General features: G+C 44.5%; 1 protein-coding gene across 1 annotated transcript in view; it reads right to left on the bottom strand.

The window, feature by feature from the left end:
- Positions 1 to 22,520, bottom strand: part of LOC8035278 (methanethiol oxidase) — a 99,271-nt gene that overhangs the window by 25,171 nt on the left and 51,580 nt on the right. Inside the window, exons 5-8 of the mRNA XM_040222981.2 lie at positions 20,443 to 20,625; positions 16,822 to 17,003; positions 15,433 to 15,511; positions 14,632 to 14,753 (exon numbers count right to left, since the gene is read on the bottom strand). Of these exons, the coding sequence (XP_040078915.2) occupies positions 14,632 to 14,753; positions 15,433 to 15,511; positions 16,822 to 17,003; positions 20,443 to 20,625 (566 nt within the window). The remainder of the gene's footprint in view (positions 1 to 14,631; positions 14,754 to 15,432; positions 15,512 to 16,821; positions 17,004 to 20,442; positions 20,626 to 22,520) is intronic.

The raw sequence follows: 22,520 nt of genomic DNA, 5'->3' as shown, positions 1-22,520 counted from the left end.
CTCACTGCGTCGTATACCATCCATCTTGGTAGTTTCGCAAGGTCAATGCCGCCCTGCACCCGATAGACAATTCGAAATTCATTTTTTGTGTTCCTGAGGAAGCGCGGCGTTCCTTTCGGACGTGGTGGGTATTTTTCATGCACCGGCTTCGGTGCGGTTTCTTTTTTCTTCTCTGCTTGTTTCCTTCTTCTTGAGATAAATTGCGTCCAGCCAACTCGATCTTCGTTTTCGTCCTCGTCGCTGGAATCCGGCGCGCTGACGTGTTTTTCTTCAGCTGCCGATAGGCCCTGCGTGCCCGGCTGCTCGCCGAGGCGTCGGGCCGTACCGTCGCCACGGTTGTTCGCCGGATTCATTTGGCAAGTTTCGTCGTTGTCGGTGGTTAATTCCATCTCGGAATCGGTTTTTTCGAGGTCCAAAGCGTCAAGGCTTCGTAGTTGTGCCTCCCGTCGCTGTTCTGTAGTCCTTGCTTTTTGCGCCGCTTCCATGTCTAGGCCTAACGCCACGGGCGGCTCCGGCGGCGTGGCGAATATTAAATTTGCCCAAACTTTATCAGAAATAGGCCCACCTCGGTGATTTTAGTGTCTTCCGATACCAGATGATGTTCCGCATCAATTGGTGTTGTTGAAATTCCGTTGCCTTGCCGTTTAGTGGGCCAAAAAGTTCTCGACGGAGCGCCGATAAAACACGTCCGCACGGTTCAGAATCGCGACGTCACTCAAAAATGGGGGGTCATAATATTGTTCTCCCGTTTTTTTCTCGTTTAAAAAAAAAAAACGAAAGCCGTTTACAACTCCCTGTAACGCCGGATTAGGGCGCAGCTCTTGAGGAGGAGGAGGAGAAGGTACGGAGAGGGGGCTATGCCCCTCCTCCTCTACTGCTCGGCTCCCATTTAAGGGAAAATTTTCCGCTAATTAAGCGGGGAATTTTTTCCACTAAATTTAGCGGGGACAATTTTCCGATAAATTTAGCGAGGAAACTTTTTCCGCTAAATTTGGCGGGGAATTTTTTTTCGCTAAATTTAGCGGGGAAATTCATCCATCATGCAGTGCGCGGTGACGCCGACGCCGACGGCGGTCAAGCCGGAAACGGGCGCCTAAGAGCTGCACTCTAAAACTCTGCGAGTGCCCGGACCCGGTCTCAGGGAGAGATGCATGCGCAACGTACATTTTTGAAGGGCGTTTTTAAGGCACTCGCTTTAAAGCTCTGTTCCCTCGTTGAACAAAAGAAGACCGCCCACCGCAATTCCCGGGGAGTTTGCCGGAGGGTTCCTTGGTCCACAAGAAAGAACCGTGTTGATGGAAGCACTCGAGGGAATTAGCAATTCACGAGGTTCTCTGTGTGTTGGTTTAATCGCGGTGTGCGATCCTCCGTAAACACAAGGGCGATGAATAAGCAATGAGCGCGTCGACGTGGGCTTTCTTTTTCGGCAGGTCTAGACTGAAAATAAAAAAAAAAACGTTTTGTGTTTATTCGAACTTTCTCTCGTCGCCCATCGATCCTCGCGGCACCGCGCAATATTGCCAGGATGAGTATAATATTGTTTGTTGTTTTTCTTCGTTCTATTTGTTTAATACATTATAATTTGCTTTCATGGTTTCGTGCTAGAAGATCGGTGTTTAATTAGGCATACACTAGAAATATCCGTCCCCTTCGTTAGATCCGCTGTTACTTCTCTTCTTCTTTTTCTTTTTTTTTTTTTTTTTTTTTGGTTTAGCTTGATTATAGGTTTGGCGGCAAAATTTTCTGGGTTAATTAATATATTTTCTCCGATTTTGGCAAAAAAGTGTCTTCTAGACGGTCGTATCAAAACTTTACTTTTATGGCGAATTGAAAATTACGCTTCATAATGCAATATTGTCACGGATGGCAAGTGAGGAGGCGGCGAATGACTGAGTAATTGGAACGTTTAATAGGGCGAACTTGTGTCCAAAAATAAAAGCAATAATTGCTTAAAATATTCTTTTTTTCCAAGAACAATAATCGATTGGAATAACCTTACTAATGATGTAGTTTTGCAGCCACCATTGACATTATTTGCCTCCTACCTTAGTTAATATTGTTTTGTCTCGTGTCTTTTTTTTTTAATTTCTTTATGTTACATTTTGTATTTTTGTCCTTTTGTCCCGGCTATGTATCTGTACTTTCACATTGTAAACCTCACCCTGCTAAAATTCCTGCTAGGGGATTGCAGTATTGATAAATAAATAAATATAATAAATAAAAAGAAACCCGAAAATAACAGCAGAGCGTCGCGGGCGTCGAAGTCGGCGTAAGAGCAGAGTTGAGCGCTGGGGCGAGACTGACTTTGACTCGCCAAGCGAAGCCCCTTTATGCACACGCGTGGGCTTCTGGAATAATCGGCGTAGAAGCTTCGACGCGTAGAACATTCGGGCCTAGAATAAACGACAATCTTCTCGAATTTACCAAAACATTAAACTGAAAGAATAAATAAAAGACGATTAACTCCCAGTAATTGAACCCTGGCTTTTTGCGTGGGAGGCAACCATGATAACCGTTAGTCCACGGCGTGCTGCTTACTTGACTAACTGCGCGCACGACAATATTTAACGTGAGCACTCAAGCTAAGGTGCCAAAACCATGCAAAAGCAAGGATTTGTAATCTCTAATTTTCCCTCGAGGATAATAATCCAATTCGTAAAAAACAAAAAAAAAATTATATATCATGGTTTTCCCCAGGAATCCCTGAGGGGTGGAAACTACCAGGGGGGGGGGGGGGGGAGGGGGAGGAGCGGCGCATATATATATATATATATATATATATATATATATATATAAGTACGGATCTCTGACTTATATATATATATAAGTCAGAGATCCGTACTTCCTGAATTGCTATGCTAGGAGCTTAGTGTATGTATTACGACAGGAGGGCTATGTTGCGCTTTTTGCACTCCCAGGAGACTTGGAAGAGGGAAGTGACGTCAACGACACAGCAAATGCAGATTGGATGTTGACAGAAGAAAACGAAATCAACACCCAATCTGCGTTTGCTGTGTCGTTGACGTCACTTCCCTCTCCCTAGTCTCCTGGGAGTGCAAAAAGCGCAACATAGCCCCCCAGTTTCACCGAGAAGCTGGGCGATCGGTGGCCGAGATGGGCTGAAGCGCACACCCAGCTCGACGCACGTGGAGCGAAAGCTCGCGCTGCAGAACCCGGGGATCATGGGCTCGAGCCCCACCCCTGCCCGTTTCGATCTGGATGAGCATCGTACCGGCGTGCGGTCGTGTATCACTACTGCGTGAGCACGTTAAAGACCCCAGGTTAGCAGTCGTACTGCACTGGCAAAATTGCTCATCTACAGTGTAAACCAGTGTCGCCCCTACTGGCAGACCAACCTTACGCTGTATAAATCACTAAAACGTCCAATTTGATTTGATTTCACGGAGAAGCTCGGCTTCGTCAGGAGATGGCCTACATGTGAGGACATCAGACCATAGAGTAATATAGTAAACGAAAGGAGAGGACAGAGAAGCCGATTCGCGGCCCAGATAGTGCGTTTAATACCCTCCTCTACGTGGCGCTTTTCTGTAGTTTGGTTAAAATTAGAACTTTTTCCGTGAGCGTATTCATTTTTTAAATTGTATGGTTTAAAATTATTTAAAGCACTTAAAACGACTAAATAGTTTAAATTTAACACGTCACAAATATCACGCGAGGAATGGCGCCTGCCACGGCCTGCCGTCTGCCTGTTTGCCTGCACGCCCTTGCCTCAGCATCATTCTGCATGGCCTCTGCTCGTCCGTGGGTCGTTCGTCCGTGCCGTGCGTGCCGCCTGTTTGTGCTTTCTGCTGCAGCGTGTTCGGTCGGCTTTGCATCAAACAAGGTGACGCATGAGTGCTCGCATGCTCGGCGTGAGTTTGTGGAGCCGAGCGGCTTGAGCTTCTCGCGCTGTTGTTTCCGTCGGGCTGTCGGGCAGCAATCGTGTGTGCACCTTGATTTTCTACGAGATTTCTTTGAAAAGAGACTTGACTTATGACTCTGCAAACGACGTTGTTCATGGATTTACAGATGACGGTGTCTAACGGTGTTTCAGATAGATCCTTGGTTGTTGTGTTGTGCTCTCTCGAATTGCCGGGAGGTGGGTTCAGCCACTTGCATACATTGTTGTGCACACTTGAACACCGTTTTCTGTTATCCGCAGTCTCCTCATTTCTCTCATTGCAAGAGCTTCAGACTGGCTTCACAGTAAAGGCTTTGGTTTGTGATCAGGGGGCTTTAAACGTGAGCTTGGCCAACCAACTTGGTGTGTCTGTGGGTAAGCCGTGTTTTTTTAAGTTGATAACGAATATATTTACTTTATCTTTGATGTTCCGCACCTTTTCAAAACAGCCAGGAACAATCTCCAAGCACACAAATTTTGCATTGAAAATGAGGTCATTGAGTAGTCCCATATTGTTAAACTTTATCGTTGTACCCATGAGATGAGGTTGCGATTGACTCTGAAACTTACTGAGAGACATATTTTTCAAAACCCTTTCAATAAAATGAGAGAAAAAAGTGCCGCACAGGTAATGAGTGCCTCAGTCTGTCTTGCAATCCTCTTCATTGTTTATGCCAAGGTGCTTCCTGAGGCAGCCATGGCTACAGGCGACTTCTGCGATGGAATGGACAGCTTTCTAAATAGCTCACAATTCAAGAAGACAGGGCTGAAGTTGCGTCATGCCATTCTGAAAGGAGAATCTGAGGTATCTGATTTCCTTCACCTGCAACTCGGATCGATTTCAGCATGGAAGTTCGAAAGTAGGATGCAGTCACAAACCATCATAGGGTGGCACGTTACTATAAAGAATGTACTCATGCTCTGGGAGGAGCTTTCAAATAGCCATGATTTTAAGTTCTTACTTACACGACGCCTGCAGCAAGACCCACTTGAGAACATGTTTGGAGCGATATGACAAATGCAGCGGTGCAATACAAACGCAAAGGACTGAAACAGATAGGACTGAAACAGCTAAGGGTAAAAGAACTGTTCAAACTGTCAAACAATGGAAACGTAGAGGATGACAAGGCTGAGCTCTTGCAGGAGTTGCCAATATTTTTGCATCATGAAAGTTCAATTGCAGACAATGTGGAATGTCTTCCAATTGATAACTTCCCATCACTCGAGGATATTTCTGAGCTGACATCAGACATCAGGATTAACGTATTTGATGACTCGTCCACTTGTTACGTTAGGGGCTATTGGATCAAGCATTTCCTTGAACTGACAACCCACAGCTGTGGCTGTTCTCAGTCGCTGAGGGAAGAGTCTAACAGCTTGGCCAGGCCTCACCAGTACTTACTTGTGCTTAAAGCATATCACGTGCCTGGAACGCTCTTCGGGAATCTAATATATCATCCCAGGCTGTCTTTAATTTTATTCAGCAACTAGAAAATCGCTTTCTTGCCGTAATAGAGAGCGTGGCGCACGTTTGAGGAGTGTGTGCTGTCTTGTATCGCACACTTTCAAGTCTGGGTAGTTTTGGCGTTGCTCAGAGTGCCACAAATAGTTTTTTTAAAAATGTTTTGCAGAGTACACTTGCGTTGGCATGTTCAATTTCTTAACCGGAACCTGGACAAAGTTTGGTTACACTCTTCGGTTGCTGTAAAGCAACTAGACAAGTTTAACTGTTAATAGCGTATTAACGGAGGTTGTTGCCAAATCAGAAACAATAGTGCGTATTAATTGAGCGGTGCAGCTTGCACTCGAAAACTTAGTTTCCATTATTTCCAGCAAATGTGTATCACGGCCCTTTTGCAAAAGTATTCATCCACTTTCTACAGAATTTCTATGGACAATAGTGTATAGGTGCTATAGATATTAGAAAGAAAATGTATACACTTTTGTATCCACTGTCAATTGTTTTTAGCCGCTTTTTTTTTTTTAGCCATACTTTCTTTCTGATCAAAAGTATTTCGAGGAATATTTTGGAACGTTGAGTATTGTGAGATTCAAAATAGAGTTCTCAGTGTTTGGTATTGCCTCGCCCGCAATGTGTTTCAGGCTATGCCAATTCGTATGTTTTATAATAGCTGGAAAATGGGAATTCGTACTCTTCGCTGTGTGTTTTGCACTCTTATTATACTCTTATGACTGGTAATGATAGCGATGTTTTATTTATTTCTGGACTTACTTCCCGAGCCTGAGTCGGCGTGAAAGCGAATGGACCATTCAGCATGTTCCCTGAGGAAAATTTTTGTTAACTTGGTTCCGCTAAACATTTATTACGGAGTGTACGATATACCGAACTCCTTCATATTCATTTATTTTTGTGAGTATTAGTATCTGTCTTTTATCAAACGTACAGAGCGTCTGAAGTAAATTATGTATATCAATAAAATATTTTTGAACCACTTACTGTTGTTGGCCCCAAAATGCTCCACCAGTCAGGAATCAATGTGGAGGTTGTGTGACTTCAATGTTTTACAGTGGAAAAAACAAACAAACAAGATAAACGCATCTGTTTTGTGAAGTAGAAATTTTGTTTTACACATTTTGCGCGGACTATATCGTAAAAATTAAAATAAAACTGCGTCGACATTACAAAAAAAAAAAAAAAAGAAACAGCAGCTCCGGCAGTTGAAGAGCTCCCGAGAGCATAGCGAGGAGCGACGCAAGAAGGAAAGATGGGGAGAAAGAGAAGGAGAAGGGTACCGGAGAACTGGAGCAAAAACGGCCAAACCGAAACCCAAACTAACTTGACCAGAACCGGAACTGGATTGTGTTTAATGCCGCCCGCTAGGAGCGCTAGCTGTCACTCGTCTATCTGGACCGCTGGGGCCTATGGCAGTGTCCGCTCTTCACCTTGTGTATATTACTCTATGGTCAGACTGCGCAGAGCAGTAAGCGGACAATGGGGCGAGAAGGACTTGACGTCAGGAAAAATACAAGTAAAAAGACTAATAAAAAAAGGTAACATATTAAAACAAAATCAAACGCCCAGAAAAAAAAAGGTTGACCTGAGCGCGTTGTCACGGTAGGGCGGCGGGTTTCAGAGCTAAAAAGGCGCATTCAAGATCTCCGACACTGCGGTGGGTACAATAGGTTATAAACGGACGGCACAGGCTCTGGAACGACATCTTCGGTACTAATTGCCCGTAAGGACGTGGCGTTCGCTCTCCGCGACGGACACCCCGCCTCCCCTCGGGCGCCGCACGCCGCGGAAGAGAGGCGAAAAGGGAGCAAGGGGGAGCAGATCGCGGGACTCGAGGGGAGGGGGGAGGGGGGTATTGCCACCGAATAGTTGTAAAGACGTCGTCGTACCGGACAGTGAGTTAAATATACAAAATTGAAAAGATAAAACATCGAAATAAAAAAATGAAAGCTGTTTACCACTCCCCGTAACGCCGACTTAGAGCTCAGCTCTTGAAGAGGAGGAGGGAAGGATACTGACCCCCAGAAAACAGTTTCCGCCAGATTTAGCGGGGACATTTTCCGCTAGATTTAGTGGGGAATTTTTTCCGATAGATTTAGCGGGGAATTTTATCCACTACATTTAGCGGGGAATTTAGCGGGAAAATTTTTTCGCTAGATTTAGCGGGGAATTTTTCCGCTAGATTTAGCGGGGAAAGTTTTCCGCTAGACTTAGCGGGGAAATTTTTCCGCTAGATTTAGCGGGAAAATTTACCCATAATGCACCGCGCGGTTACGCCGACGGCGACGCCGACGCCGCTCAAGCCGGAAACGGGCGCCTAAGAGCTGAGCTCTAAAAAGTGAAAGCCGTTTACAACTTTCTGTAACGCCGAATTGGAGCAAGCTCTTGAGGAGGAGGAGGAGGGAAGGGTACTGAGGGGAGGGTAGACCCCTCCTCCTCCTCCTCCTCCTCCTCCTCCCCTCATTCTTTAATACGCTCCGGCGGGAGGGGGTCACGTGACCTCGGGGGGAGGGGTGTACGTGACTTCGGGGGGTGACTTTGGGCGGTCACGTGGGGGTCCTCTAGGGGGTCACATGACCTTGAGGTGACCTTGGGAGGGGTTACCTGACCTCGGGGGTCACGTGACCTGGGGGGTCACGTGACACAACCTTACTCGGTCTTGACCCTGGACCTGGGGGTCTTGACCCCCCAGGGTCACGTGACCTTAAAGTGACCTTAAGGGTCACGTGACCTTGGGAGGGGTCACGTGACCTTGGGGGGTCATGTGACCTTGTTGTGACCTCTGGGGTCACGTGACCTTGGAGTGACCTTGGTTAAGCCGACGGCGACGCCGCTCAAGCCAGAAACAAGCGCCTAAGAGCTGCGCTCTAAAATTAAAATTTAAATAAATGCAGATGCCTAGGGTCAAGACCGAGTAACGTTGTGCGCAGCAGGACAGCATTGCGCGGAAGGCACAGATTTGCATCGCCTTTCAATGAAAAAATTTATAATATCAACATATCTCGCATACGAGTGGGTAAAATGAGGAAAAAGGAAGAGCGGGTACAGAAGCGCGTGTGGGAGTCTCCCTGTTTCACACAAACACACACACACACAAATAATGCTCCAATTCCAACTTTCAAATACAGTGCTACTTGGTCAGGCTGAGTTTTGGTGTTCCCTGTTAATTATTAGACAACGTATTAATCGCTGCAAGTGTTCCTGGATTTTCATTTATTCCTTTATCGATCGTGTTGAATCGGTATATGTGTTACGATTCCCGCTGCTCCCGTTCGCGGTCTGACTTAAGTCCGGTTTCAAGGATCGTTACCAAAAATGTCTCAAACGATCTTTTTTTTTTTTTTTTTAGAGCTTTGACTAATTTCCGCTTGTAATATCTCCTACACATTTGACAGCATTACTCACTAGTGTCTGGAAATAAGCTTACTTCCACTTCGCAAAGACAGATACACAAAACTGGATAAGGAGAGCAGCAGTTTCCAGTCTTTTTTGTAACCGCGACGGCGTGTGCACGACTTCTGTTTTCGCTCTCCTCCACCCAAGTCTGGGGTATCATGCGTGCGGATATGCCTAGTTCTGAACCCTGCCAACGCTCGAGACTATGTACGAAATTCTAAGGGGTTCCTGGAACCCCGAAAATCCCGACGTGTGAGCTTAATTTCCTAGCAAAGTATTTTCAACACACACAGCATTTGTTCGTTGGTTCGGTATGTGTGTATATATGTGTGTGCGCGTGCGCGTGTGTGTGTGTATATGTTTAAGAGAGAGAGAGAACGGGGCGTACATTGCAGGGCGAATCCGGCTTTGTGTAAGTGCGTCGGGGGAGCTTCGCAAATAGTCCACTAAGTGCCTCGGGAGCTCTCTTGGGTGTACCATGTTCTTTTATACTCCGTTTCGCATCAGGTTCGACCGCAGCCGGATTCGATGGAGCCATCGAACGAATCCTAACGGTGCATCGTAACGGCCTTCGTCGTCTTTGGGCGTCTGCAATCCCCAGCTGAACCAATAATTGGGGTTGTGCGGATATTTAGACAGCGTAAACTATTTCAAAGTTGCGACGAGTCACTCGCTGTAGATGAGCAGTTTAGCCAGTGCGGTACAACCGCTAGCCTGGTGCCTTTAACGTACACCACGCAGTAGTGATACACGACCGCGCTCCGGTACGATGCTCATCCAGATCGAAACGGTCAGGGGTGGGGATTGAACCCATGATCCCTGGGTTCTGCAGCGCGAGCTTTCGCTCCACGTGCTCTGAGCTCGTGTGCGTTAGCCCACGATCGTCCACCGATCCCCCGGCGGAACCAATCACGCACAGTGATTGGTTCACCTATTTTTTTGCTGGGCGTGATTGGTTTAGGCGATGACAGCAAAAGCGCAAAGACGCCGTAACAATACACTTTTAAGTCTGCTCGATTGGCTCAATCGGTTCGGCTCCATCCGTGATTGGTTCCATCGGGCTGCGGCCGAAGTTAACGTGAAGTGGAGTATAAAAAAATAGAGCTGAAGAATCGAAAAGTATATTTAGATGTAGTAGGTTGCCACCGACCAGCGTCGAGTCACAGGGGGATCGTATACGCACTTTGAAAGGATCAAGTAAACACTGAGTTTTAGTATTGCGTATAGGAGCAAATGCAAGCCCCGTGCGTTTGCGTTAGCGTTGAGTGTTCCACACTGCGCGTGTGCGGAGTCCAAACTGCGGTCTTGGATTGGCGCTTCGCGCATGCGCAGCGTGAAGAACGCAACGCTAACGCAAACGCACAGCGCTTGCGTTTGCTCCTATACGCAATACTAAAACTCACTAATAACTCTCGTGTATTGTGTGACGCTGCTGCAAGTTATGAGACACGTGTGGTCAGATACGCGCTATTGCCTGAAGCATCGAAAAATTAGCTAAACCGAGTCAAACGCTGCATATAAAATATTCTTTAAGAGAAGATCCGCAGAAGGAAAAGAAGAATAATGTCAGAGTTTATTTAAGTTCCTTATTATTCCTGACTTTTTTTATTATTAAAAACCGAGATATCCCACAGTATAGACTTTCTTGCTTGAAAGAGAAATGAATTTAACGCTCAATTGACTTCAAGAAAACTGTGTTTGCACCGATTGATGTAAATACGAGGTTCGATCCAAAAGTTCAGAGGCTCATTTTGTTACACATTTAAAAAAAAAAAAAACGGAAACGACGGACGAAAGGGAGGACGAAAAGGGGGACAACAACATTATTCGTCCGTTGGCTCCGGTTTTTCAAAAATGTGTTACGTAAGCCAGCTCACCCGTCTACTCTCTCCATCTTCAGCTAAGTTTGTAGCGCACAAAAGGAGGGCGGCACGATAATGCGCTCGCAGCAGTTAAAGGCAGGGACCTCCATGAGACATTATACGAAAAGGCGTCGTTTTGTTAGCATTGGCAGCTCCCTTACACGAATTTCTGTGACTACGTGCAGGAGCACAGTAGCGATGTCAGCTTGAACTGCAAACTAGAGGGAGAGCGAACACCAATTCTGAACCAAACTCGCAAATTTAGAGCACAGACGTTTGAAATGATTCGGTAGCCTCGTGGCGAAAAAGCAGTGAATCGTGTAAGATGCTTCGAGCGCCACTCGCGCTTCAAGAATGGCAACACATCACTGGGAGATATACAAGGGTAAATTACGTCCAAAATGTAATTTAATTACAATTACAATTACTTTGCTCCAAAAGTAATTTAACTACAATTACAATTACTACTACGTGAAAGGTAATTAATTACAATTACAAATTACTTTTAAGAAGTAATGCAATTACTTTGCAATTACTTATTTCTGAAAGCGACCCGACTTGGGCCATGTTCTATTGAATGCAACACATATATTCATTCCTTGCCCCAATGTTTCAGGAGGCCTAAGCATAGATGCATAAACGTCACCTATTGCACTTTCATGAATTTTGTTAAATTCAATACAGAGCTTGACAGTTTGGGGCGATGAAGTACTAGGTTCTTACATTTTAATAAATATTTATAAATTAGTTCATATCCTGGAAGACGCCAGATCGGTAAAAAAAATATTGGGTTGGGAGACTTTTGTTTTTAAGACAAATAAAATTGCGAAAATTAGTCATATATAAATATTTTACAAGTGGTTACATAAAACTAATATCCACACGTGCTATAATACGACCACATTCACATACAAACATCAGGTTATTGTAAATGATTTAGATTGAGTTTAATTATGATGGATCAGAAATATAGAAGAACCAAATAGGGGGCTCCTGAATCATTGATCACAATATTCACAAATGCGAGGTCAATCTCCAAAATGCGTATGCAAATAATATCAGAAGTTAAAGGGACGCTGAACCAAAATCTGGATTCCCCAACACACGCGGCAAAAGCGTGCAACGGGATGCTACAAACGCCAAAACATTACTCATACAGCGATATCTCGAACGAATGACCGTATTTTTCAAAAAAAGGACGCGCATTCGGCAGAGATGTTGACGTCATGTCTTTCCGAGAAGGAGAGGGAACGGCCTCGCGTCTTCTCCGCCTCGCGGCCTTCAGGGAGCGAAGCGAAGAGATGGGTAAACAAGGTATCTTGAGGTCACGCGCCTCGTCGGCCTGGTTCAATCTCGACTTCTTTTTCCACAAATACGGCCGTCCATTTGAGACATCGCCTTACTAGTAGTGTTGTAGGGATTGTAGCGTCCCGCCTACATCTCCAGCATCGTTTTTTTTTTAATCCAAATTTTTGTTTACCATCCCTTTACACCACAAAGAAATAAACTTCAAAATAATACGAAGATGCAAATATGCGACAATACAAAAAGAGGGACGTAAAAAACAGGCAAAAGAGAAAAGAAAAATAACTTCATAGACAATAAAATTCCCAACCTCGACTAAAAGCTGAAGCTAATTTTTTTTTTTCCAATACTTTGGCATGTCTACGCTATTATTATCTTCTCGCACCACAGATGGCGCTGCACGGTGTTGTTGAGGTAGGCTCAAAAAAAAATTGTCACTCAACCCGCAGTGTAAGCAAAAAAAAAAAAAAAAAAAGATTGACGCTATTTTTGTTGTGCGTGCGTGTGCATGCGTGTCTATGTGTGCGAGTGTACAACCAAGCTCTAGGCCTTTTGTGCGAGCGCTGAGGCTTTCGAGAGGTTCCGTCGGCGCCACAAAGTCTTGCAAAAGTAATTGTAATTGTGGCTGAAATGTTGCAATGACTGAAGCTAGAAAGTAATTAAATTACAATTACAATTCCTTTTAGCCACAAGTAATTAAATACAACTACAAATTACCAAGACAAGTAACTAAATTCCAGTAATCCAATTACTGTAACTGAATTACTACCCAAGTATGCGGAGACGAAGATAGGTCGGAAAAGTCTGCCCTCTCTCTCTTCGACTTCTAGTGACGTTCTGCCATTCTTGAACCGCGAGCACCAGTGAACGCTCTGAATTGCCTGCTCTTGTCACTTTTGAACGGCTTGGTGATAACGAATTGATGACGCTCTTTTCAGATTTACAGTGCATGTTCTGGTAATTTATCGAACCGTTACTTGCTTATCGTTCTCCCCCTGTGGTATGCTCTTACCTGTCCTACAGTAGAGCACTCCATACGTGCATGCCGGCCCGGTTCAATGAAATTTCGTTGACCCTTATTCATTTTGGTAAAGGAAGCCATTCTAAACATATGAAACCATACATTCCCAAATAAACACCGAGATTCGTGTTTTTTATATTTATATATATACTAAAAGATTATTTTTTTTCGTTCCTTTCCACCCATACAACTTCAGGATTTGTACACTATATACAGAACATAGAAACTTATGACTTAGTAAGGAGTTCTGCCCAGTCTACATCAAATGGAAATCATTTTGACATTGTAGCTTTGCGCTTGACGTTTGGGCTTTAATCCGTTTCAATCCTCGCTCACTTAACCATGGGAAAAGTGGCAATTTTCAAAGGATCTGTGCAAATGCTTTTATTTTTCTAACTAATTAGCGTAGGGAATAATATGACACATCAGAATGTGGCTAACTCGTTGTTCTTTTAAAGGAAACTGAGGTTGATATAATGTGAGACAAAGATTTTAATATTTTACTGTTTGAAAAGACAATGTACGTGCGGAAGACGTATAAACACCGACACTTCTAGAGCTACTCAAATTAAACGACAGATAAAAGAAAACTTCATGATATACAAAATGTGATGCCCACCCACGGCTATTACCTTTTAACGTTAGTGTGCTCTAACTGACGTTGTCTATTTTTGGTTCGTCCGAAAGTTAGCCTCCGTAACACGTGCGTTTTTCAACGAGGGAATGCTTAGAGTGGTGAAACACAGATAGTACACCTCACATCACCAGCAGAAGGCTTTCTTTGTGTTCTACGTGGTTTTGTCATAGCCTTGATTGCAGTTGCTTGATATGTAGCATTATTGTTCGCCTTCTTGGGAGCATAAAACGTGAAGGCCGGCTCAGGACAGCATTGGAAATTATAGTGATGTTTATCGACAATCATATGGTAAGCGACGCCTATTACATGGTTTAAAGTGTTCCCACAGGTCTTGAGGCCTAAAATGTATGCACAACACAGCTGAGTTCTGTAAATATCGCCATCTTTATTACGAAGACTGATGCAAGCAATTAGCCATGTTAAACAAGTGCAACCACCGTTACCAGGACTATTCTTGACAGCCCACCATGTTTTTGATAAAGCTTAAATCTAAATTGAAACCGAAACTAGAGTTCTTCGGCTGTCCATTAGATGGTGGAACATATATCTCCGCACCAAATTTAATTTCTTGACTGTGCTTGGGAACCACCGATCACCGGTGATCAATGGTCTATGGGCGCATCCATGGAAGAGTTCAGTCGTGCGTATGTGTCAGCAGTCGACGCGAAGGAACATTTGCCCGGAAATTACGTTTCAGGATCACGCAGGGGCTGATACAGGCCTTGCCGATCTCGAAGGATGTGGTAGAAGATTCCTGGGAGGGGATCTGGCGCGTGTATACCAAAGGTTTGTGTACTTCGGCTAGACGATTCTGGGGGAGGGGCCGGGGGAGGGGAGGGGGGGGGGGGGGGCGGAAGGTGTTGAAAGTTTGGGTGTGTTATAGGGTGTGATGGGGGGGGGGGGGGGTTATATCCCTGGCGTCATAGATCTGATTTTGGTGTTGCGATTAAGCTTACAACCGAATGGAAACTTCTAAACATGTTCGGACATGAGGGCTTTGGAGTTTATGCAGGCCCGAGAAGAAGCTCAACCCACCTGCCCGACGAGCTTCGGGTGCCTCGTGTCTGAGATGTCGTACTGTCGGACGTCCCCGTGGATCCAACAGGCGATGTACAGGAAACGGTCGTCCAGCGAAATCAGGATGTCTGTGATCACCGCTGCCCGGGGCAAAAGAAATATCCGCTCAGAAGATAATCCCGCGAACCCCAGACAGATAAGGTTTGTAGTCGGGCCAATTGGTGCATGATAAGAATAAACAAAACAACGCAAAACCAGAGAGGACACAGGATGGGTGAAAGACACACGCAAACATAATGAAAATAGAACCCCCTCTTGTGTCAACGACGTTATTTAAAATGTTAAATCGGCAGAAAAAAAAATAATTTGATTTTTTTTTCCGGAGGCTAGGCATGACGTAATGCTCTTACATTTCAGCTACTACTCGCACACCTGTATAGCATGATTGGCTTCCAATGCACGTCACAAGGCCCAACCCGTAAACTTCTCAGTGAAGCTTGAGAAACATTTTATAACTGCGCTATATAATGGCAAGAGCTGGTCAATATCGCAAGAAGTCCAAACCCGTAATACGCTCCCGTGCTTTCTGAATTGAGCTATGGCAGTGAACATGTAGTCTCTCAAATATTCCTTAATCAAAACTCGCGGCCAGTGAGAAAACTATCAGATATATGATTTCCCTAAGGCGTCATGTTTAAACTTTGGAAAGTTCCGATTAACAGCTCTTGCATCTGTGTGTCAAGCCTCGTTCAAAACGTTTCAGATACTCTAGGTAATCTGGGAAAATCACGACTACCGCTACTAACAAGCGGGGCTCACCTGGCATCATTTCCATAGCCCATCCTTTTACTTTCTTCGGAGGCACCGAGATCACTTTCTCAGCTTCCCAGCATTTCTCCTGTCGGCGGGCAGACATAAAGACAACGTCCCAGTCGAATATTTATTTGTCAGTTAAGCCGAGAATACCCCCATAGTACGCAAACGCAGAATGTAATTTCATATTAACAAAGTTCTTACAAGCCAAATACTCATCGCTATACAATGGATGCATACTTATTTACAACTATACGTAAATAAAGCATATGTGTTCCTTCTTTTGACACCAAACTTTAAGAATAAGGCATAAAAGCGTCTTTGACAGATTTGATAGTGAGGGGTTAGTATCACGGCAAGGGCTGCAACGGTCCACCATCGCAGCATTGCCGTGACGCTGAAGAAATTTATAAGCGCAGACTGGAGACGAACACAAAGAAAGGAACACAGACAGATGCTTGCCGTTTGTCGATGTCCCCACACAGTTTCCGCGGCATTAACCTTTTACCAAGTCAGCCCTTACATCACATTGGCCTCTTACAGGACATTTCGCTGTTCTTCCTCTTGCATCCCTGCCCGCGTTCCCATAACGATGTCTTATTGGTGGTCGGGGTTTGCTTGACCCCCTGCTGGCACGAAACCACATCAGTTGCTTGACTGGAATGACAGTCGATTATAGGTGATTTCTTTACAGGTAGTGCTCACCTCGTCGAGGCTGTAGCAGGAGTGGTACACACACAAGAAACAAAAGAGACATCACAAAAGTCCAAAACCGTCGGCAGCGCCCTGCTGCATTGCCATGCAGACAAGCTATTTTCGGTGTGGTTAGGATGCTGGGTCATCAGCCCCGCCGGAGAACAACAACCTAGTAGCCGAGGACGAAACCAATTAAGAATAACGGAAAACAAAACCAGTCCCGACATTTAGATAAAAATACGAACGCGCATTAAAACCTGAATACGTTTTTTGTCCGATTTAAAACAATGAAGAAAAAAAACATGAACGAACGAGTGAACACGGCTATTGGCAATCAATTTCACTTTTGTTACCGTTGTAAAAAAAACCGTCGCTTTCTTTTTTTTTTTTTTAGGCTTAAACAATATTTGTTTATTACACCAAAGCTTAGATGAAAAAAACTGGGTTCTTTAAGGTACAGAAATGCCAAGTTAGCAAACATAGTCAAGTGTATCGTGGTGCCCAGACGTTTATCAAGTATCAATTTAGTCGCAGTGTCTAAGGTAATACAGTTCCTAAACTGCGCATTTGACGAATTTTAGGAGCGAAACTGTAACCACTTGTTTTTTGTTTTTTTTAACTTCAAATTATCTTTAAATAATTAATATCTGAAAATAGAGTTTTCATCGCACAAGACATAAACTTGGAGGAGCCTCTCACGTCGTTTTTGAAGAAACGAAACACGGTCCCGCCGAGTGCACAACCCACGTAGCCCTCGGCGGCGTCGGGGTCGTGCAGGAAGCGAACTTCCAGGGGGAGCAGACCCTCCTCGCCCAGGTCCAGCGTCTGAAGCTTGTGCCGGTACATCCAGTCCCAGACAACCAGGCTCGAGCCGTACAGCCCTGAGAAATCAGGCCAGGGGAACAGAATTCCACAAGGTTCGTAAGGGCCGCGTTCCAAAATTTACTCGATCCTACTCCAGGGTAAGGGTTTTGTACCCTGGCGTTCCAAAACCTAACCGCGTCCAGCGCTTTTCTATCTGAGTTGTCACGTGACACGACCCGGCGGAGTAACTCGGATTTATTTGGGCAAGATTTGGAACACAGCCAAGGTGATAATCGCTACTATAGTTCGCACGTTTTTGTAGGATCAGCAGTCTCGTTCATTTTAACGCGGACTCTCTCGAAAGACCGGTTTTTGCATTTCGCGCTTTATGTAACAAACCAAAAAGCGTTCAACCGCAGCTTAATTGAGCGGAAAAGAGGATATATCGATAAAATGTTATATAAGTTTGTAAGTTTTATCTTGGGTTCGTATATGTGTGCTCATACAGGCATACAGTACACGCGGTCCGAGCAAAACCGGATTTTTCGTCATTGTGACTTTTACGTAGATTTAATGAGGGCATTGTTAACACAATTTAACGAACTTTGTTTCTATTTGTAATAAAAATGGTTTTCGAAAAAAACCTAAGAAATAAGAAAACGAAATTGCATCTTCCTTGGTACAAAAGGTAAAACAATACACCATAAAAGAAAATCCAGCTATACTTGTTTTTACCTCAACAACCCTAGTAAAAAAATAAAAACACGCCCTCCGTTATGCGGAGAATTTCATTCCAATTCATTTATTATCCCTTAAAGGCTCTCTTTCGAGGGCATTACATAAGGAGGGGGCAAGTACGGTAAGTTATACAATTCAAAAAGAACGAAACAACAATGAAAAGCGATACACAGTCTAGTTTGGTAACGAGAGAGTAAACAGACAACAAAGGAAACTACATGGCGAAATCTAAGATGATGTAATCCATAAAAATAACTGGGTCCGTGACTGAAGCGAGAGACTCTGGGAGATCGTTCCAGTCCACAATTGTGAGAGGTACAAACGATTTGTTAAATGTGTTAGTTGATCCGGCTATGTGCTAAAAGTTATGGGAGTTGTTGACCACCGTTCGGGAGAGTGTAGGAACAAAATACTAATAGCGGGACGATAATGATAACGTTTGTGGGGTAGGCAAAAACGCGCTACCTTACGGCGTGATTAGAGGGTAAATAAGTTAAAGTTCGCTTTTATTGTAGACAAACTAGCTGTATAATCGTAATTTGATGAGATGTAGCGGGCTGCTCGGTTTTGTACTGCTTCAAGTTGAGTGATCAAATCATTTTGGTGGGGATTCCAAATTGCAACGCCGTATTCTAGGTTTGGTCGAATGAAAGTTTCGTACGCAAGTTTCCTGAGTTGTGGGGTAGCAGCACTCAGGCAGCGCCGGATGTAGCTAAGGGTCTTTGCTGCGTCCGATGAGATCGCGTTAATGTGGTTGATCCATGACATGTCAGAAGTTAGAACCACACAAAGATACTTGCGTTTCCTGACTTCTTCGATGATAGCGTTATCTAGCTTGTACTGAAACGAGGAATAGACTCTTTTTCGATAAAAGAGGATTAGTTGGCATTTTGATTTGTTTTAATGACATTAGCCAGTTATTACAACACTATAGTCCGTTGCAACCTAAGAACGAAGGGCGAGGGTAAGACGAGCCGGGGAGGAGAAAGCAGACGGAACGCTGGTGAAGAGAGGGGGAAGCCTCCTTCTCTCTTTAGCGTTCCGTCTGCTTCCTCCTCCCCGGCTCGTCTTACCCTCGCCCTTCGTTCTTAGGTTGCAACGGACTATAGGTGACATGAAGTAGTTCCTTCTGAAGTAGAGCCTGGTCATAAGGTGAGGTAATTTCGCGATAGAGTTCGCAGTCATTTGTGAAAATGCATATGTTAGACGTGATATGGTCGGGAAGAAAAAGAAGAGGACCAAGGGCTGTTCCTTGGAGCACACCGAATGTGACATCAGTATGGTTAGATTCATGCTCGTCCAAGACAGTGTAATGGACTCCAGAGGTAAGAAAAGAGAGTATCCGTTTGAGGACTTGAGGATCTAGATGAAGGCGGGAAAGCTTTGAAATTAAACGAAGGGGAGGAACACGGTAAAATGCCTTGGAAAAGTCTAAAAATATGGCATCTGTGTCATTGTGAGATAGAAGGTTACGGTGGACGTCATGAGTCAATTTAAAAAGTTGTGTTTTGCAGGCATAACCTTTGCGAAAACCATGCTGGTGCTGGTAGGAAAGGTCGTTGCTGTCTAGATGAAACATTAAATGGGAGTAGATAATATGTTCGAGAAGCTTTGATGCGACAGAGGTCAATGAGATAGGACGATAATTTGAGGGCATGGAGCGACCGTCTCTTTTGTGGCCCGGAACAATCTTGCCCACTTTCCAATCAGACGGGAGCCAGCTTCGGACAGTGACTGCTCGAATATCAAGTACAATATGAAACCAGATATAGCCGAGGTGTTCTTTAGTATTTTGGATGACACGTTATCTGTTTCTGAGGACGATGAAAGTTTTAGCTCTTCGATAAGGGTGGCAATATCGGCTGCTGAAATACTGATAGGAGACATAGGCTCATAGTGGGAAGTTGGTCACACAGGTATATCGAAGAAACTCTATTTTTTAAAGTTGAAAGTAAAAATTGTGTTTATTACCTTTGAGCATGGTTGTTCGTCAACTGGGTTTCTGCTCTCATCGATCAATTGAACTACACGGTTGTTGCTTTTTTGGTGAAATTAAATTCCAAAATATGTTTGGAATCTAATTTTACCAAAAAGATGTATGTAGTGGTAGTTTAGGTTAGATATATGTCATCTTATTAAGACGTACACATTTCAAACGCCAAAAGCATCGCTTCTTCCTCCGACAACAAAATCTCGTAAAACTACTTCGCGCGGCGTATGAACAATGCGCAAAAGTTCTTTTTTTCTTGAGGTGAAAACGAGTATAGTTGTTATTAGATCGAATAAAACCAAATCCACAAAACTGTATTTCCTTATCAGTTGTTCGAGACAAATTAAACTGTTAACATTCGGGTAGCTGAAAACGGTAACTCCCTTCAAATTTCTATACAAGGAAAAGGGGACTTCTGTTGCGCAGATGGGGTTAGTGAAAATATTAATTTCCTTCAAATTTCTATTAAAAAATGAATTTATGTTGCGCAGATGGGGTTAGAATTTATCACTCTTATTACCCTAGAGCGAGTCACTGACTGAACTCTACCCCATGCACTCAACCGAATGGTTGACGCGGCTCTCCTGTCCAATCCGTGCATCGGGCCGGAGTGCGGTCATGTTTCACTACTGCGTCGTGCACGCGAAAGACCACAGGCTAGTGGTAGTACTGCCCCACTAAGTTTGTTATCTAGAGCAGAGACACCAGACCATTGACCAGCTTCCCGCTGTCTATAAACGGACACAAAACACAATTGCTTCAGGGGGTGTTGCGTGGCGGCGCCTCACCTTGCTTGACGTCGGCCATGTTGAAGCCCGTCCGGAATGCAGAGGGCGCCCCCCATTGGCTGCTCACCATCACGTTGTGGCGAGGCTGGTACCAGAAGTCGTACCCGAAGTCGGAGAAGTACAGCTCCGGTTGCCAAGTCCCACGCAGGGAAAACGTGCGCTCTTCCAGCACCAAGAAGCTGCCTGTGTGGAAAGAAACACTTCATAAATGAGAACGGACTCTACTTCGTTAGGAGGGAATACAAGCACTCCTCAAAGGAAAAAAGGTCAGCCAGCGTGAGCTCACAGTTTCCTGGGTTGGTATCGTCGAGTGAGTTCACGTTTTTCGATTTTAGCCTTCGAAAGTTATCGACTCCCGGTCATACTTTGTACAGCGTCTGGGGAGAACTAAAGGTAGGTACAACAGCTACGGTGGAAAATTTTCTACTTGTTAGAAACACAGTACAAAAGTTAGATTCTTCGCAAAATAATACTATAGGCCTGTGACGTTCTGAAACGTTTGCCGCATTCCCAAAACTCTGAATTTAATGCGCCGACAAAGATAGCTCGAACCTACATTCAAGCCGGCAACGAGAAGTAATTGCGACGTATTCTCGCATATTTTAGTAGTATAGCGATATTTTATTTGCGTGCTTTTTAGTATAGCGATATTTTATTTGTGCGGTTTTAAAACGAAGATCGCCAGCATCACAAAAATCTTCTCTGGTGCAAGCTCGTTTACATGCGTAAGATAGCTATTCTCAAAGAAGTTAAAATAATAGTAACAAAAAATTTGCCATCTTTGCAATACGGGCCGAAACGGAGGGTGAAGCAGAGCTCGCGGAGGATGTCAGAATACCAAGCTTTGATGTTCTGACATTCATGTAGCAGGTGTTGAACGTTTTACAAACACACACCATATTTGAAATTGAAAGGTCGCGTTTATTTTGAAAGTAAAAATTGTTTAATCGACTTTCAGGCATATCATGCGAGACATATTCCGAAAGAAACGCAATATCGCATTTAAAAAATCCACCCTAACAAGTTCACGACTTCGTCACTCCGTCTCGAAGGGGGGAAAGGGGGGGGGGGGAGGGGGGGAAGGATGCATCGGTGGTTGATAGTGTTGACGCACTGCGTAGCTCGGAACACGAAGAGCGAAAGATCGCGCTGCCCATGCAGATCCCCGGGATACTATAACTCTGCAGCGCTAATCTGCGTACGATGCAAATGAAACGCGCCCCTTCGCGCTTTGGTGTCGGTTGGCATCAGTGACGGCGTTTGGCCGTGTAATGGCGGTCGTACAGCGCTGGCTAAATTGCTCATTTAAGCAACGAGACACCGACCTCTCGTCGAATGGGCGTTTATATTTATTTCTTCTTTTAAGGCAGGGACGCTAGTGTAGAAATATTCTACCTTGTAGTAAGGTAGAATCTGAAAAAATGGTGAGTGAAATTAACGAGAAACGATGCGCACGCAGTGATCTTTTTTTCTTTTTCTTTTTTTTTTTTTTGTGTCTGAGGATTAAGCGTCAAAACAAGATCGAGGAGGCGAACTAGAAAACTCGAACCGAAAATATTTGGGCAATGGTAGAAACTGGGATCAAGCAGTAGCAGCTAAGCATAGTTTGAAAGTAGCGGAGAGGTAAATGTGGAATTTGGGTATGCAAACTAAATCAAACGCGGAGACCGATTATTCGTACATCTCGGCGAACTGGAATGTACGATGATAAACATCAGAATATCGATGCAGTGTGTGGGGCGTGCGAAGAGGAGGAGGATGGCACGGCTGAACACTTGATGCACTGATTTAGCAAGTTTACAGACAGCAAAATAAAAAAGTTCTACGGATAACGTCGGGAGACATACGATGTGCAGCCTATCTTGAGCTGCGTTGGGTGTTTATTTATGAGCTTTCTTGAGCTCGGAAATCGGCTAAATGCGGACGATTTCGTTCCCTTAATTTAGCAAACATGTAATAAAGAGTTTGTTTATTTTGCATGCAGTGGCGCACCAACTTGTTTTTGAGTGTGTGTGTGTGTGTGTGGGGGGGGGGGGGGGGGGGCAAACCAGACCTTCCCTCCTGGAGGCGGGGGGCGG

Source organism: Ixodes scapularis, unplaced genomic scaffold (genome assembly GCF_016920785.2).
Source record: "Ixodes scapularis isolate PalLabHiFi unplaced genomic scaffold, ASM1692078v2 PGA_scaffold0__279_contigs__length_252992795, whole genome shotgun sequence".
NCBI lineage: Eukaryota > Metazoa > Arthropoda > Arachnida > Ixodida > Ixodidae > Ixodes > Ixodes scapularis.
Note: the sequence above shows the minus strand (reverse complement) of the source record. Positions and strands in the feature narration are given on the sequence as shown.